The 16,616-nt window shown below is 36.0% G+C and overlaps 1 protein-coding gene across 8 annotated transcripts in view; it reads left to right on the top strand.

Annotated features, from left to right (window-relative positions):
* The window catches only part of FAT1 (FAT atypical cadherin 1), a 104,926-nt gene that overhangs the window by 66,866 nt on the left and 21,444 nt on the right, over positions 1 to 16,616 (top strand). For all 8 annotated transcript variants that reach the window (XR_010361262.1, XM_064417976.1, XM_064417973.1 and 5 more), the window contains 7 exons: positions 3,909 to 4,184; positions 4,397 to 4,607; positions 7,040 to 11,107; positions 11,621 to 11,817; positions 13,165 to 13,318; positions 14,747 to 14,980; positions 16,212 to 16,601. Coding sequence is in view for 7 of the 8 variants with exons in the window: in XM_064417976.1 (XP_064274046.1) it covers positions 3,909 to 4,184; positions 4,397 to 4,607; positions 7,040 to 11,107; positions 11,621 to 11,817; positions 13,165 to 13,318; positions 14,747 to 14,980; positions 16,212 to 16,601 (5,530 nt within the window). In the remaining variant the exon portion in view is untranslated. The remainder of the gene's footprint in view (positions 1 to 3,908; positions 4,185 to 4,396; positions 4,608 to 7,039; positions 11,108 to 11,620; positions 11,818 to 13,164; positions 13,319 to 14,746; positions 14,981 to 16,211; positions 16,602 to 16,616) is intronic.

Below are 16,616 nucleotides of genomic sequence, written 5' to 3'. Positions count from 1 at the left end.
CACAGAATCAGTAAATGAAAAATGATATTAAAATAACCTAAAATCTAAACATTATGTTTAAATAATGCACATTGAGTATGTTTTGTCAATGGCACATATCTCCTCTTAGTAGCAATTAATACATCCGTATGCTAATTTAGGTTTCACCTGTCAGATTATTAATAGATTTTAAGTCCTTCCTCAAAGTAATCTTGCTTTGTTCTCTTTATAACCAGTGAACATTGCTGTCAGTGGGATCTGTGAGCAGACCGCAGCTGTGCAACACAGCCTTTGCATATTTTTGCAAAATGAGTGAAGTTTCTTCAGTTCCAGAGCATTTTGTTTCAAAGATCACGTTATGGTTTGCTGATGTCAGGCTTTTCTATATTGTGCCTCTTTAATGTGCAACTCTCTCTTAAGAGATAATATTAGCATATTTCATTTGAATTGAATTGTGTCATTTCATTGAGAAATGTTCAAAAGCTAGTTTTATTTTATACTGCACATTATGTTAGAATAACACAAGTTATTCATGTGTTTTGTTCTCAGACACACTAAACCATATTTTTCTGTATGGGTCTTTAAAACTGCACTCACAATTATTTCTGCAGATGTTTTCTATTTAACTTAAGGTCTTAACAGTTTACATGAAAATTTGGTCCTCTTATGATTAAAACCTAATTGCACATTTAGCACCTGTCACAGCCTCAGTAAGAATTCCTGAATTGAATATAGGGTTTCCTTAGTACTCTTATTTAATATTTGTTTAATAGTTCACATTGGAAAGAACCCTGGAGTTTTAACTAGAACTCCTGGTCAAAGCAAAACTGCAAAGCTGACCAAGTTTTTCAGTGACTCATCAGGCTCTCACTGCCTGGGTTCACTAAGCACAACACCTCTCCCTTGGACTTGCTTTTATGCTGGTGTTCAACAACTCTCTTTGAAAAAATAGTTTTCTTATCTAGTTGTATTTTCTCTTGCTGGAGCTTGTGAGTGTCACCTCCTGTCCTTTCACTATGCATCTCTGAGAAGAGTCTGGCTCTCTTTCCTGCACCCCTCCTGTGGACAGATTGCTTTTCAATCCCTACTGATTTTAATGATCTCTCATTGGATTTGTTTCATTTTGTCAAGGTGTCTTCTGTACTGCAGGAGTGGAGGTAGTGAATCTACCTTCCCACCAGTGAGTGTCAAACAGAAGGGGGTAATTCCTTCACCTGCCCTTATTAAAGCAACCCAGTGTGCAGTTAGACCAGTTACCAAAAGGGAACCCATCAGGTCACATTATGCTTGTCCACCAGAATTTGTGCAGGGGCAGAAAGTAATAACATCACTGAGAGAAAAATGAATCTTAGAATATGTAGATGAAACACTTTTCACTTGAGTTTAAGAAAAACTTTAGATTTTGCATGGATTTAAAATGACTGCATTAATATATGAAGTGGTGTTTACCAGCGTGGAGAAAAACTGCAGGCTGAGTTTGTGACAAGTAATGGAATACCTGAGCGAACCATTTGTAGCGACTGAGTCACTATGTTTATTTCTTAGCAATATTTTTAAAAATAATTCATAGTTAATAGTGCTTTACATTTTGAGGAGCTAACTCCTTATCTGTTTAGCCCAACAGTACTTTTTGGAGGATTTCTCCTTATGTGTCATTTTAATTGCTTCACTAGCTAATACCAGAGTTGTTGCTGAATCCTGATCAGTGACTCACTTTTCAGTTAAGCTGGTTCATTGGGTATATGGTTAGTCCCGCAGGTACTGATGTTGGTTTTACAGTCACTACATTCCTGGCTTTTAACTTAGTCATTTGCATGGGGTTTTTTGTGGTGCTCCATTCTAGTAATGCTGTTGTTCTTTATTTGTTTTGTGTACTACCAACAGCACAGGTGGCCATATCTTCTGCTCAAAAGATTTGCTTAACAGAATTGCTCTGTAGTTGCACACCTTCTCACTTCGAATTTTAACCTAAGTTTCTCTGTTTCCTCATTTGGGAGTGGAAATAGACATGAACGTAAATAGAAATCTTAATTTAAATTCATTACATTTGACACTTCATCTTTCACTTTGTTTATTTTTTATGAGTCTGACCTTAATTTCTTGAGGGTGGAAATTTAATAAAAAAATTGGTGATGAGTTCATTTTGAAAGCACAGTATTTGTTAATGAAGTGTTGTAATGGTATATGGCCTTTAAATTTTTCATTTATGTAAAAAAATTTTTATTGTTTGATTTGTATTGAGTGTTGGGGTTTTATATTTTTTTAATTGTTTGTTCATCTTCATTTGGTATAATTTTTAATTTTCCAGAGCACAATTTTTCAGTGAGCAGCTGTTTTTACTCAAATACTTTGTGAGTGTATTAGACCCTTCTGTCTTACTTCTTCCAAGAGGCATTAAAATGTATTTTATTTATACAAAATTTAAAAATAAACTAACAGCTATGCTTGTGTTGCTTTGTTGCATCCTGTTTAATTGTGACGATATAAAACAATCACATTTTTAACATACTTACTCTTCCTCTTCACTTTCCAATTTAATTTGTTAGTTAATGTATCTAAAAACTTGTCCTAATATGTATCCTGGGTCACGTACCATTAATATTTCTCCCCACTGAAAGTCAATATTTAGTCTAACTCTTTGTTTCTTTTCTTTAATCTGTTTCTAATCCATGACAAAACCAAACTCTTTAGTCTCCATAGCAACATCTTGCAAGGGATTTTATCAGTGTGCCAAATGATGCAGTTTTAGAGTAAGATGCTGGTTTTGCAATGTTGACATTTCTTCTTCCTGTAGCAAGAGGTATGGCATTTCCTAATTACTTGCCACTATCAGGATTCATCTAATTTAATTTCTACTGCATGCAATTTGGTACATTGTCTAAATTACATCTGTAAACTCCACCAGTTACCATTGGACAGCAGTGTCTTCCAAGAGCAATTTAACCCACTTACAATATTGTAAGTACCTATTTAAAAAACCTGTTTATATATAGCCCTTAACAAATTTATACAAAGCTCCTAACCTTTGGGTGGATAAAAGCGTGGCTGTACGTGCAGCACATGAAGAACCTGAATTTAGCTGTGTGTTTCTGGAGCTTTGCTGTCTACTTGCCAGCTTCTTTGCATTACTGTTACTCATCTGATGTTATCACTGTTGAAGGAACAGGATGTTCCTTCTTGTCTTACCCTTTTCATAGAAAACTTTGGTGCTGTGTAAAGCAAGTGGGGCTGCAGGGATCTCGTGTGGTTTCAGTGAGCAATATTAGATAAGGACGCAATTTAAAGCATAAGATTTAATTTAATTTAACTGTAACTTCAGAGAAATCGTGTTGATGACCAGTGAGCTATGCTGAAATTGTGCTACATTGCTAGAGAGGAGTAAACAAAACCACTGGCAGTTCTTTGAAATAATGCACTTTTGTGGCAATTCCACTACTTTTCTATACTTACCTAGGCTCGCAGATGTGAGGGTCTGAAAGAGGACTGGTTTTATGTGAGGGCAAGGAGAAGTGTTATGCATGCACCACCTTGAAAAAACATTGCTTAAAATTGTAAATTTGCACCCCAAAACAGTATTTTTACCCACTCTAGGGTCCGTATTGTGTATTTTAAATTTTTTGTTCCAAAATTGACAAGGAAATTTTTTTTGTTTAGCTTTGGACAAATATAATTCCATTTAAGATGTCTTCTCTAAGATGTTTCTGGTTGTACAGATTTCTGGTTTGATTTTGGGGAAGGTGAGGCAGATTTGGCTTTAGTGATATTCTTCTTTCCTAGTAGTCTTGGATCTTGCCTCCTCTCAGCAAAATAAAACTGTCTTGAGGTGGTGTTACTTCAGTATTGTGGTCTGATTTTAATGGACTATCCTTCTTTTATTTCTTTTTACCAAATATCATCAATGTTTTCCCCTTCCCATTGTATCATTTCAGGTCTACATCAAAGTTATAGACACAAATAATCACAGGCCTCAGTTTTCTGCTTCAAAATATGAAGTTGTTATACCTGAGGATACCTTACCAGAGACAGAAATTCTGCAAGTCAGTGCCACAGACAGAGATGAGAAGAATAAACTGATTTATACTATGCAGGGCAGCACTGATCCCATTAGTCTTAAAAAATTTCGTCTGGACCCTGCAACTGGCTCCCTTTATACCTCAGAAAAACTGGACCATGAGACCATGAACCAGCATATTCTCACAATAATGGTAAGTACACATCAGGTTTCTTCTGTTGTGAATTACACACAGATACTTTTTAATGTCTTTTTTTTTGTCCCCATAATTCAAACATTTATTTGTATGTTTAATTTTTGGGCAGTCTTTGACTCTGTGGCTGATTGCACCTTGAATTATTGCTAATGTCTGGTGAACTACCGAGATACCAGTGCTCATTCCTGGTGATGTGCTGACTGTTGCAGGTTCGAGATCAAGATGTTCCCGTGAAGCGCAACTACGCCAGAGTCGTCGTCAATGTCAGCGACACAAACGATCACGCCCCGTGGTTCACCAGCCCTTCCTATGAGGGACGAGTGTATGAGTCAGCAGCTGTTGGATCAGCAGTACTCCAGGTTACAGCATTAGATAAGGACAAAGGGAAAAATGCAGAAATTGTGTACTCCATTGAATCAGGTATATTCACTTTCTGACATTTTCAGTCTGTTGAACTCGCTGATAGTTTTTCAACTGTAGATGTGTGAAAAGATATCTGTGGAAAAAAAGAGGGCAGTGCAGGTTTATGTGCCATATTCTGAGAGATGTATTGAAGATACAGCCTCAGAGTACTTAGAAGAAAACTACAAATATTCATCTGTATCCTTTAGCTGTTCATGTTATCCTGTAGGTACATTTGGCATATTTTAGTAGTGGGGAAGAAAAAGCCATCTTGGAATGCTCAAAAAGAGTAATTTCTTTAGAAATTACAGAATCTTTAATTTCTGTAAGAAATCATTCCATTCAGGTCTAAAAATGCATTCTATTTTGATATTTTACGTCTTATTTTTTGTGGCATAGGCAAAGCAGGGGTTTGATGAATAGAGTAAGAGCCTGAGACAAGTGCTTTTGTGTTTAATATAGTGCAGAAGTAAGGAGCTCAAAAATAACTTCAATATACATGTACCAAACTCTAATTAATCCCAGCTTTTAAGGTAATTTTTTTTTATAGATGCAGCAAATAAGGGGTTACTTTCTATACTTCCCTCTGGCTGATTTTAGTAGTGGGACTGCTATTCTAGTTTATTAAAATATTTGAAAATTCCTCAAAAGTTGGTCAATTTGGTCTTAAGACTGCTTGCAGATTGCAGGCCAGGAAAGAACTGCTCCTTATTTTTAACCTCAGAGCATCTTTCTGAACTTGCCTACAATAATGTGATTCAAATTTTGGCAATCTTTAATATTAGAAATCAGGATTAAATTGATTGAGTTCACTTATCAGACAGAAGTGGGTTTTAATTTAGTCCATTAAATCTGAATTAATACAAGTTTGCCATTTTCAAGGTCCTAAGCTTTGTAGGCACCATTACTAGAAAAAAAAAGTTATTTAAATTTCTTTCCTTATGTGAAATACTGCTTTCAAGGTAAAAAATAATTTAAAATAAAAATCCCAGTAACAAGTTTAAGAGACTATAATAGAACAACAACAGGCAAAAAGTTACTTGGTTTCTGTTGCATGCAAAATGATATGTGCTTTTTTAAATTTCACATAAACTGCTGTGTAAAGGATAGGAATTATTTACTATAAATATTTTCTTTTTCTTCCCCAAAGTGCTGTTTTCATATGAAAGAATACTTTAACACTGTATTAAAACAAAGCTGTAATTATGATACTCTGACAAGAATTAATGTTTTTGAGTCTCTCATAACTTATTTAAACTACATGAGATTTTTCTGTCATTTCTAGAAATATGACATTTACTAAGCAGGACACCAACGTCCATGAAATTTTTCTCTTGCCTTTCCCATTTTGCTAGTGCTTGTTTTATGAATGCCAAACAATGGCAAGAAAATATGTGTGTGCCTGCAGCCTAGAATGAAATGACATGCTGTTCTGTTCCTTTCTTCTAGCTTTTTGTAGGAGTAAATGTAAGACCTATAAGGTTTATTTTATAGGATTGTGATCTACTGGGAGGTTAAAACATAATTGATATTCTAAGCAAATGGAAGGAACATTCCTTAAATGCTTGTAATGGCTGCTTAGATTTGTAATGGGGTATTCTAAGAATGCCACTGTGTTTAGAGTCTCCTCTAAAAAACCAAAAAAAACCCAACAGTAAAAAACCCCAAGCAAAGCAGAAAACCTCCTTCTTGCCTACTTGTGTGCAGAACTCAGAAGTTTTTAAAGATTTTTTTTTCATGCTGAGATCAGGGCTTTAGTAATTTTTTAGGTAAGTAAAATGTTATATCTTAGCATATTTAATACATGAGAAGAATCTTGTATGCAGTGTAGTTAGTCTTTATATTTCAAAATGTGAAGCAAACAAGTGTTTATATTAAATGGCAGCTGGTTCTTCTCAGCAGGCATTATTTTTCTTCTAATACATTCACAGGGAATAGCTTGTCTGTGTAGGAATAGGAAGTTAAGGGAGAGGCAACTATTTGTCCAATTTAAAAAGTTTGGTTTTGAAACAGTCATTTAAACAATTATTGTATAAACAACTAATATTCACAAGGGTTTGTTACAACCCTTCTTTTTTTCTTGTCCAAAACATTCCAGTTGTTTTGGAATATAAAATGTAACTTCTATTCCACTAATGTTAACTTCTGCATATAAGTTCCTTTCAGCTATGGTTGATATGTAAGTTTGCTAAAAGAAAATTTTTGCATTTATTTTCAAGTCTTGGATGGCTTTGCTAACTATATTTTGTGCAGTATTTCCACAAGTAAAGTTACCGCCAACTCTTGAGTACAGAAGACTTTCCAGACTGGCTAGCAAATGTTTATCAAGCAAAACTAAGAAATTTTCATAGTCTCTGTTCCATCTATGTCTCTTAAGTATAGAGCTAAATAAGCAGTCATCCCTTAAATTCTGTATACCTCTTTCTTAATTGTTTTTTCTTTCTTCACAGGGAATATTGGAAATTCCTTCCTTATTGATCCCATTTTGGGTATGATTAAAATTGCAAAGGAATTAGATCGTAGTAACCAGGAAGAATACAACTTGATGGTGAAAGCTACAGATAAAGGACATCCTCCAATGAGTGAAGTGACCTCTGTACACATATTTGTTACAGTTTCTGATAATGCCTCGCCAAAATTCACAGCCAAAGAATATTCTACAGAAATCAGCGAAAGTGCCAACATTGGCAGTTTTGTTGGAATGGTTACAGCATACAGTCAGTCTTCTGTAGTTTATGAAATAAAAGATGGTAATACAGATGATGCCTTCGCTATCAACCCCAACTCAGGTGTCATCGTTACTCAGAAGATACTTGATTTTGAGACTTTGCCTTCTTATGCTCTAACTGTGCAAGGAACAAACATGGCTGGCTTGTCCAGTAATGCAACAGTTTTGGTACATCTTCGGGATGAGAATGACAATGCACCAATTTTTATGCAGGCTGAATATACAGGACTCATCAGTGAATCAGCTTCAATTAACAGTGTGGTTCTGACTGACAAGAATGTCCCATTAGTAATTCGAGCTACAGATGCTGATAAAGAATCTAATGCTTTGCTTGTTTATCAAATTGTTGAACCATCTGTCCGCCAGTATTTTGCCATTGATTCTAGCACTGGTGCCATTCGGACAGTAATGAGTCTGGACTATGAGGAGACGAATATTTTCCACTTTTCAGTGCAAGTACATGATACAGGGATACCACGTCTATATGCAGAATATGCAGCTAATGTTACTATTTATGTGATTGACATCAATGATTGCCCTCCTGTGTTTTCAAGAGAGCTATATGAGACATCCCTTCTGGTTCCAACTTATAAAGGCGTGAAAGTCATCAGCGTAAATGCCACTGATGCAGATTCAGGCATTTTTTCCCAATTAATTTATTCTATTATTGAAGGCAACATTGGGGAAAAATTTTCAATAAACCCTAAGACTGGAGATATAACAGTACAAAACACAACTCAGTTAAGAAGCAGGTATGAATTATCAGTGAGAGCATCTGATGGCAGATTTGCAAGCACTGCATCTGTAAAAATTAATGTGAAAGAAAGCAAAGCAAGCCAACTGAAGTTCACACAGAGTTCTTACTCTACAACGGTGCAGGAGAATTCCACAGAGGCAAAAACAATAGCTGTTGTTACTGCTATAGGGAATCAAATAAATAAGCCTTTGTTTTACCATATTCTAAATCCAGACAGCAGATTTAAAATTAGCCAAACTTCAGGAGTCCTTTCAACAACGGGAATACCATTTGATCGCGAACAGCAAGAATCTTTTGATGTGGTTGTGGAAGTGACAGAGGAAAATAAGCCATCAGTTGTTGCACACATTGTAGTTAAAGTCACAGTAGAAGATGTAAATGATAATGTTCCATTTTTTGTCAATCTTCCATATTATGCTGCTGTTAAAGTAGACTCTGAAGCAGGCCATGTTATTCAACGTGTGACAGCAGTAGATAAAGATACAGGCAAAAATGGAGAGGTGCGTTACTATCTGAAAGAACATCATGAACATTTCCAGATTGATACCACTGGTGAAATCTCCCTGAAGAAGAAGTTTGAACCAGACACTCTAAATAAGGAGTATCTGGTCACAGTAGTGGCAAAAGATGGAGGAGACCCTGCATTTTCAGCTGAAGTTACAGTCCCAATTACAGTTATGAGTAAAGCTATGCCAGTGTTCGAAAAGCCTTTCTACAGTGCAGAGATACCAGAAAACATTCAGCTCCATAGCCCTGTGGTACATGTACAAGCAAACAGCCCTGAAGGACTCAAGGTGTTTTACAGCATTACGGGTGGAGATCCTTTCAATCAGTTCACTATCAACTTCAACACTGGAGTTATAAATGTTGTTGCCCCTCTTGACTTTGAGTCTCATCCAGCCTATAAACTGAGTGTTCGAGCAACTGACTCCCTAAATGGGGCACATGCTGATGTGTTTGTAGACATAATAGTGGAAGACATCAATGATAATCCTCCTGTGTTTACAGAGCAGTCTTACATTGCAACACTTTCTGAAGCATCTGTCGTGGGAACATCTGTTGCACAAGTGAGCGCCACAGATGCTGATTCTGGAACCAACAGGGGAATTTCCTATCACTTGGTTGAGAATAATAGTGAAAGTCATGACTACTTTCACATAGATAGCAGCACTGGACTCATCCTTACGGCAAAAACTTTGGACTATGAACAAATTAAGCAGCACAAGTTACTAATAAGGGCCGTAGATGGTGGCATGCTGCCCTTGAGCAGTGATACTATTGTAACTGTGGATGTAACTGATCTCAATGATAACCCCCCTCTTTTTAGCCAATTGCTTTATGAAGCCAGAATTAGTGAACTGGCTCCTCGAGGACATTTTGTCACATGTGTGCAAGCCTCAGATGCAGATAGTTCAGATGTTGACAAGCTGGAGTACTCCATTCTGACAGGCAATGATCAGAAGAATTTTGTGATTGATAGTAAAACTGGCATTATCACCATCTCAAACCTACGCAGACAGACACTGAAGTCACATTATAATCTTAATGTGTCGGTTTCTGATGGTGTCTTCAGAAGCTCAGCCCAAGTCCATATAAGTGTAATCAGTGCCAACATGCACAGTCCTGTTTTCAGCCAGAATGAGTATGAGGTTGAACTAGCTGAAAATGCTCCATTGCATACTTTGGTTACTGAAGTTAAAGCAATAGATGAAGACTCTGGTACACATGGCCACATCACTTACCACATTGTAAATGACTTTGCCAAAGACAGATTTTATACAAATGAGAGAGGGCAGATATTTACCTCTGAAAAGCTTGACCGTGAAACACAAGCAGAAAAAGTAATTGCCATTAGTTTAATGGCCAAAGATTCAGGAGGGAAAGTTGCTTTCTGTACTGTTAATGTCATACTTACTGATGACAATGATAATGCTCCTCAATTCAGAGCCACAGAGTATGAAGTAAATATTGGGACTAATGTTCCACGGGGTACTTCAGTCATTAAAGTCTGGGCATCTGATGCTGATGAAGGTACAAATGCAGACATCACATATTCTATTGAAGCAGAATCTGAAAATGTAGAAGAGAATTTAGAAATTGATTCATTGTCCGGTATAATTACTACAAAAGAAAGCTTAATTGGTTTGGAAAATGAGTTTCTTACTTTCCTTGTTAGAGCAATTGATGGTGGATCCCCCCAAAAAGAGTCAGTTGTTCCTGTCTATGCCAGAATACTCCCACCAGAAGTGCCTACTCCAAAATTTTCAGAACCATTTTATTCTTATACTGTCTCTGAGGACATTCCAATTGGAACTGTGATAGATATTATCAAAGCAGAGCATAATCAGACTTTAGTATATAGTCTGATCAAAGGGAACACTCCTGAAAGCAACAGAGATGACTTTTTTGTGATTGACCGACAGACTGGAGAGTTGAAACTTGAGAAGAATCTTGATCATGAAACAACTAAGTGGTACCAGTTCTCAGTTCAAGCACAGTATGCAAATGAAGATTATAATGTTGTTTCCTCAGTAGAGGTTAGCATTCAGGTAAAAGATGCGAATGATAACAAACCCATTTTGGAGTCCAACCCATATGAAGCATTCATTGTAGAAAACACACCAGCTGGAACAAGAGTCATACAGGTTAAAGGCACTGACTTAGATTCAGGACTCAATGGGCAGGTTACTTACAGCTTGGATCCTTCTCAAGAGCTAGACATTATAGAGTCTTTTACCATAAACATGGAAACTGGCTGGATTACCACTCTGAAAGAGCTTGATCATGAGAAACGAGACAAATACAAAATCACAGTGGTTGCATCTGACCGGGGTGAAAAAATTCAGCTGTCTTCTATGGCTGTGGTTGAAGTTACTGTCACAGACGTGAATGACAATCCTCCACGGTTTACTGCAGAGATATATAAAGGAACAGTCAGTGAGGATGACCCTCCTGGTGGGGTAATTGCCATCCTGAGTACAACAGATGCTGATACAGAAGAAACCAATAGACAAGTCTTTTATCACATCACAGGTAAGTCTTTTTGGGTAATGTCAGAATAACTTTTTGAATGGTGCTGGAATCATGATATAGAACTTAATCTTTGAAGAGATTGGAAAGTATTTTAAACCATAGAGCTGCAAAGAAAGAATGTGTGTGTCTTAATACAAATATTAAAAACTTCAGTGGGAAAATGAATTTTAGTTGGCTTTGTTTCATGTTTGCCTTGCTTAAGATGCCTTTCTCTATATATTATTTATATATCAAATTTTATTTAAAAATCTGTACTGTGTATGTCATATGATGTTTTCTATAATGCTACATGAATTTCTAAATTAATTTTTATGGATTCTGTTGGCCACAGTTGAATTGGTTGTGTGAGCATCTACTGACAATTTCTACCTGGGAAACGAAGCTGTTTCCTCATAAAGCCACAGAGAGTGTCTGCTTTTTTCCTTTTCTTTTTTTTTTCCCCTATACCTTAATTTTGATAGAGTAATAGTACAAATCTCCATCTCTAAATAAATATTTCTTTTCATATTTCAGGAGGTGATCCTTTGGGACAGTTTGCTATTGAAAATATACAGAATGAATGGAAGGTCTATGTCAAAAAGCCTCTGGACAGGGAAGAAAAGGATAATTATCTTCTAAATATTACAGCTACTGATGGGACCTTCGCAGCTAAAGCTGTGGTGGAGGTTAAAGTCCTTGATGCTAATGATAATAGCCCTGTTTGTGAAAAGGTAGGCAGAGTCTTGTATCTTCCATTACCAGCTGCTTTCATACATAAAATTTACATTTTCTGTGAAATAGCTTCTCAGGAGACTGGCAAATAGCTGTTCCTTTTAAACCGTAACAAAAATTTGGACTACTAAGATGGAATGCTGTCAAATAAAAGATACTTCAGACAGATTTTTTTTAAAAATCCAAAGACAATACATTGACACTCGGTGGGTATTTGAGAGATATAAGGAGAATTGTAGTAAATTTCTCTGTTAATTCTTTTCCAAAAATAATTATTTTAAGCTGTGGCCATCATCATTTATATGCTCTATTTTATGAAAGAAGCAAAGTTTTAAAAAAAGCTGAATCCCATTGCTTAGTTGAAAAATGTGTGTATTTCCTGTGATAAAAGAGTTGAAAAGAGTGGAACATTACTCTGCAATTGCAGTCAACAGCAACAAAAATCTATAAGCCATAAATGTTTTCTTGTTACAAAGCTGTCTACCTTACTGGATTTTTATAGTCTGCAAGAATGGACATGAAAAATAAGGAATGGAAAAAACTCAGGAAGATAGCCCCTGCAAAATATGTTATTGCCTCTTTTGGCAATTTTGGACTTTTCATAGTTTAACACAGATTTCATATTACTAGGTTGAAATCTTCCCTTGTACTAGGAAGGACAAGTATAGAGTGAACATAGGATTCTTTTTCTTAGTTGATGTTTATGTTAGTTACTTCTGTGTAAATGGTTGCAGTTATACACAGACTGGCAAGTCAGAATTTTTAGCTTTTTTCCTTTTATTTTCCCCTTTGTTAATATTGTTGTTACAAGGCTTAGTGCTTCTAACATAGTGCACATTCCTGACATGGTTGGGCTGTAAGAGTGTCTAGTGCCAATAAATTCTGAATACTTTTTCTTCTATTTAATTTAGTCTGGAAGCTTTTGTGTCATTAAAAGGGCAGCTATGAATTTTTTGTAGATTGAGACAGACCTAGAAAAGATGATCCACCAAAAGAGAGAAAAATTAAATTAGCAAAAATTTATAACTTCTATTTTGGGAACACATTTCATTATTAGTTAATCAGTTACAAGTGTTTCAAGTTTTGAGCAAGGCACTAATGTTCAAAAATCCCTATAGTTCCAGTATTAAATACCTTTCTGAATAATCCAATAAATGTGAAGTAATTAATTAGAAAATCATAATTTATTTTAATTTTCAGTTATTTCATCTTCTGGTTCACATGAATATGTTATCAGACATTCAAACCGAATATTATTTCCTCTATCATTCCTTCTTCCCCTCCCCTTTCCAAGCTCTGGTTATTTCGTATGTTTAGTTTTCCAATGTAACTTTAAAATCTTGCAGACTTTATATGCTGATTCAGTTCCTGAAGATGCCCTTCCTGGAAAGCTGATAATGCAGGTGTCTGCTACAGATGCAGATATTCGTTCCAATGCAGAAATTACTTACACACTGCATGGCACAGGAGCAGAAAAATTCAGACTCGCTCCAGACACAGGTAATAATACTTTATACATTATACAAGATTCCAGTCACCTCATTTTATAAAATGCTTTGCTATTACATTAATACGTAAATGTCAGTCATTAAAACTAAGGGTTGGTTTACTGTACATTGGTTTAAAATGTGAGTTTCTACTACACAAATACTAATAATATATTGAATAAAGTCAGGCGAAAGGCAAGTATTTTCATTTATGGGAAACTAAAGCGTAAACAGGGTAATTGCCCTGAAGCCAGAAACTTCGAAGCTGAAGTGACTGGAATAAAAGTATGCCATAAATTTTGCTCTTTTTATATTCACTGCAGCAGCAGCAACAATGGTTTGTAACTGTGACGTATCTTTATTCAGATTCTCTTCACCATCTTCTGTTTTGGAAAATTAAATGGGATGAGGTTAGATGGAGCAACAAATTTCCTTTCCATAGCAAACAGCAGAAGCACCCCCAGTTTTATTGGAATGAGATTAACTCAAAAGTACAAATGACATCAACTTCTAACTTGCTTCACTTCGGTCTTCATGGCATTTGTGTGTTTTGTATTACAGTACAGGTCACAGCTATTGCCAAAATCCTATACTGTGCAGGCTGCAGTAGACAAGTGGTAGGAAGGTAAACAGTGTAAAAAATGGAGTAAGATGAATACAAAAATGTAATGTAAGTAGAAGAGATTAGAAAACTTCAGTGGCAAAATAACTAAGGGCCTTACTTCATGGGTTTGGGGATTTTTTTGACTTTGAATGTTACCTGTGTGACGTGCTACTGTGTTGTTACATAAATTGAGAATTGGTGGGGCTAGAATACTCACAAAAGTGTTTTGTAATACTTTTTTGAACTGTTTATAAGGCAACAATGACTACACAATAGTAGCCTCTCATGTTTTCTGTCACTTTAGAAAGCAAGTGTGTGTTAGTGGTCTAGAGGTTTGCCTCTAGTAGCAGTTAAGACCTCATTATGAATAGCTATGTTTATTCATGGAATGTTAGAGGAGGAAATACCAATACCTATGGAAGGAATACAACCAAATAGCCAAGAAAAACCAGACACGGATTTAACCTTGCATTTTTTTAAAGCCAGAGCAGAGTTCTAATACTTCAATTTACTTTGCACAAATGCACATGGATTTTTGTATGTATACGCATTCTCTCTCTGCACTATCAGAGAGCTCAGCTTTAGCTAATTTCTGTTTCAAGAGCATTAGGAAAAAATAGTGTTTTAGTTCTTAATATTTTCAAGCTGAAAAGGCAGGTCACTTAAATGTTTTGCCCAAAGTAGTATACATTAATATAGTACAGCTGTTGATTTAGCTACTGATGAAATTACTGTAAACAAGAAAATTGCTGTTTAGCTATTCTGATTTTAGGAGAAAACATGTTTGGGGTACTTAAGCCTTGCAATTTACATCAACTTGTGTTATGCTATTTGTAGGTGAACTGAAAACATTAATGGCACTTGATCGAGAGCAGCAAGCAGTTTATTATCTTCTAGTGAAAGCCACAGATGGAGGAGGAAGATTCTGCCAAGCTAACATTATCCTAACTCTGGAAGATGTGAATGATAATGCCCCAGAATTTACAACTGACACTTACTCCATTACAGTATTTGAAAACACGGAGCCTGGAACCCTTTTGACAAGGGTGCAGGCAACAGATGCAGATGCAGGTATGCAATCTTTGACTGATACTTGTGTCATGTTCTCAGACTTACAGTAGTATTTCTTTAGTTTTATCCTGAGAGGTGTCAATTCTTTCAGTAGAGCTGACAGATGTTCAGTACCACTCAGGATTAGACTTCTGAAAGATATATTTTGATCTGCTAAATCATTTAACACCTGACTTTCATGTGTGAGTAGCTTGAAAGACATACCTGTAGTGTCTTTGCAAAAAAGAGGAGAGGGGGGAGAGACAAAATGTAAGGAATTTTAACTGTCAAAAGGTATTAATGCTATAATCAATTAGGTTCATCCTTTTACTCCTGATGTAAGTAATAGGACTATCAAGACATGTCTGTTCATGTAAATGGGCATTCATGGATTTTTGTGCTTCTCAGGCCAGCCATCGATGGTCATACCATCAAGAGAACACTGGTCAACTGTAGCTTTATGTATGTGCTGTTAAGATTTTTACTATCTCTTTGTCTTCATTGTTCAGTTATAAATATTTAAGTGAACATGAACTGAAAATGACATCAGAAAGAGTTTGTTCATAGGCTTTGTTGTAAGAAACACAACAGCATTTAAGGTCTATGATTTCCACATCTCATCAGTTTCTTAATCAAATAGCATTAATGAATAACCTCAGTGTCCCAAAACAACTGACCTGCTTTGTGCTATGATAAAGCTAGGTTCTCATTTGAAAGGTAACAGTTGTTTTCATACTTCACTAGTCTTTGAGGCTCAGATGGACCAAAATACTTGCCCCTAAAATCTATAAGGTTTTTGTTTGTTTTATAAAGAAATGGTGATAGAAATTATGCTCCTGTTAATTTGGAGGCATGATTCTTAAAAAAATGTTCTTGTTTTAGTCTAGTTCATTGATGCAACCTAACTCTCCCATATCCTCCTCTGTTATTATACACTTGCTAAGCAGATTCTGTTGTTCTAAAGTTATAATTACATTTATATTAACAATTGTTTCGTATTAACTAGTGCTGTAACTGAAGCAGAACCATGGTTCATGTGTATGACAGAAAATCAGTGCAGAGAAGTGTTAGCTTAATGGTTTTTTGGAAGTAATTTTGCCCTTCACAAGAGACTTTAACTCTTTCTGAAATGTGCTTTTAACATAATGATAATATGTAGAATGCATGTCTTATTTTCCTAGTTATCAGATGGATTATTCTGTTGTGTGTTTTAAAGGCTGCTTCATACTTGAAAATTGTTTTCAAAATGCAGGGTTGAACCGTAAAATCCATTATGCACTGGTGAACTCTGCAGAGGGGCAGTTCTCTATTGATGAGTTCTCTGGAATCATTCGTTTGGAGAAGCCTTTGGATCGGGAATTGCAAGCTGTGTACACGTTAACTTTGAAGGCTACAGATGAAGGCTTACCTAGAAGACTGTCTTCAACAAGTAGTCTTATAGTTTCTGTTTTGGATATTAATGATAACCCACCCGTATTTGAGCATAGGGAGTATAGTGCAAGTGTATCAGAGGATATTTTGGTTGGAACTGAAGTTCTCCAGATCTATGCTGCAAGCAGAGACATTGAAGCCAATGCTGAAATCACGTACTCAATAGTCAGTGGGAACGAACATGGAAAATTCAGCATCGATTCAACAACAGGTAACAGGTTACAAC

The sequence above is a fragment of the Passer domesticus genome, chromosome 4 (genome assembly GCF_036417665.1).
Source record: "Passer domesticus isolate bPasDom1 chromosome 4, bPasDom1.hap1, whole genome shotgun sequence".
Lineage (NCBI taxonomy): Eukaryota > Metazoa > Chordata > Aves > Passeriformes > Passeridae > Passer > Passer domesticus.
The sequence above is the reverse complement of the archived record's forward strand: the minus strand, read 5'-3'. Positions and strand labels throughout refer to the sequence as shown.